Here is a 1,858-nt window from a genome sequence, read left to right as displayed (position 1 = left end):
TCCTGCTGGCACAACCCATATTGTTTCCTCACAGCATGGGGCACTTGCCAGATGGCAGGACAGTGTTTTTAATCACAATTGGAACCCCAAAGGAAAGCAATGCCTAAAATAGTCTGAAAGGGAGGAAGATCAAACTCATCCCTGAAGTATAACTAAGTTATCTTCTTTTTTTTTTCCATGCCTAAAATAGTCTGAAAGGGAGGAAAATAAAACTCATCCATGAAGTATAACTAAGTTATCTTTTTTTTGATAGTCTGTAGCTCTGTGTTGATGCTCTCAGGGCTCTGTCTCACCACACTGGGCTCTGTCTAAGCTTCTCCAGCAATGATCTTGCTTTAGCAGAAGAGAGAACCTGAACAGGAAAGCATCAATAATTTAACCTCTAATGAAATCAGTGTTCCAGTATGAGAATGATCTAGAATTGAGTCTTATTTTCAGTGATCTGTGGCCCCAGCTAAAGAGTGTGTATGATGAAGCACAGTGTTTGCAGTGTGGGGAGTCACTGAATGAGTCAGAGGTTCTCTAGAAAGTGGGGGCTGCTTGTTTGCTGCCTCTGAGAGTTCTGGGGAGGTTATCTTCCCTGGCTGGAGCCTGTTCAGTGAACAGTCTGTGTCTTACAGTGAGGTTGTGATCCCTCTCTGTGATGGGAACTGCCAAGGGATGTGTGAGAATGACATACATGTGTGTGTGGTTCCTAAATGGGCATGAGATGGGACCCCAGGGGGGTCTCTGGTGAGACCCCACCTGCAGTGCTGCCTGCAGCAGCATCAGAAGGATGTGGAGCTGCTGGAGTGAGTCCAGAGGAGGCTGTGGAGATGCTCTGAGGGCTGGAGCAGCTCTGCCCTGGAGCCAGGCTGGGAGAGCTGGGGGTGTTCAGCCTGGAGAAGAGAAGGCTCTAGGGGTATCTTAGAGCCCCTTCCAGTGCCTCAAGGGGCTCCAAGGGAGCTGCAGAGGGACTTGGGACAAGGCCTGGAGGGACAGGACATGGGGAATCGCTTCCCACTGCCAGAGGGCAGGGCTGGATGGGATAATGGGACAATACCCTCCCTGCCAGATCTGTAACACCCGAGAGCCCTCTCAGCCTGCAGGGAGGGCTGTGCTAGGTCAAGGTTAAGCCTCCAGTGCATCTACAAGGGATAAAAATGCCTTTCTGCCATGGCAAAGCCTCGGGGTGTGAGAGGAAATGAAGCCTGACTGTCACAGGTCAGGGTCAAGGCTTTGTGCACTGACACATTCCGAACCTCCTGCACTAACCTCATCCTCCAACTCCCAACCTCTGACCTGTGGCTTAGCACGTCCTGAGCACGGAGGGGACTGGGGCAGAGGCACAAAGTGCTGTGTGTGTGTCCTCTACTGCAAGTGGCAAATCTGTGTGTCGTGTCCTCCGCGCTGGCGGCAGACCCAGGGGGGTGGAGGGCGCCGCGTCCGTCGGCGTGGAGGGTTTTGGACGGTGTGGTGTGTTTTGGTGAGTGAGGTGAGCTCTGGGCCTGGAGGGGGGGAGAGCAGGGGAGACACTGGGTTGGTTTTCCCTTCCACACCCTCGTTGCCCTTTGTCCGGCGGCTCCGCTGGTCGCGGCGTTGGCGCAGCTGTTCCGGCAGCGCCGAAGTCGCCGCCATTCCTTCTTCCCCACCTCGGCCTCTCTCCCCCCCAACCACTCGTTTTCATGCTTTTCTCCTTCTCTTGAAATGCCTTTCCTCCAGGAGCTCTTGGCTCACACTCTACCCCATCCCATGGTTGTCTTAAGTTGACATCAGCATCTTTAATTCTTTCATAGCGTCGGTCGTTTCGGGGACAAACATCCTCCGGGATCAGCTCTTTCTTGTCGGCTCACGTGGCCACGCCAGGGCCCTGCTGTGT

The 1,858-nt window shown here is 53.6% G+C and overlaps 1 protein-coding gene across 1 annotated transcript in view; it reads right to left on the bottom strand.

The window, feature by feature from the left end:
• LOC103810474 (perilipin-3-like) overlaps positions 1-1,617 on the bottom strand; it is a gene marked incomplete at its 3' end in the record, with an annotated part of 17,749 nt that extends 16,132 nt beyond the window's left edge. Inside the window, 1 exon segment of the mRNA XM_009083370.1 lies at positions 1,539-1,617. Within this exon segment, the coding sequence (XP_009081618.1) occupies positions 1,539-1,617 (79 nt within the window).
• Between the last annotated feature and the right edge of the window lie 241 nt (positions 1,618-1,858).

Source organism: Acanthisitta chloris, unplaced genomic scaffold, assembly GCF_000695815.1.
Source record: "Acanthisitta chloris isolate BGI_N310 unplaced genomic scaffold, ASM69581v1 scaffold3141, whole genome shotgun sequence".
NCBI classification, from domain to species: Eukaryota; Metazoa; Chordata; class Aves; order Passeriformes; family Acanthisittidae; genus Acanthisitta; species Acanthisitta chloris.
Note: the sequence above shows the minus strand (reverse complement) of the source record. Positions and strands in the feature narration are given on the sequence as shown.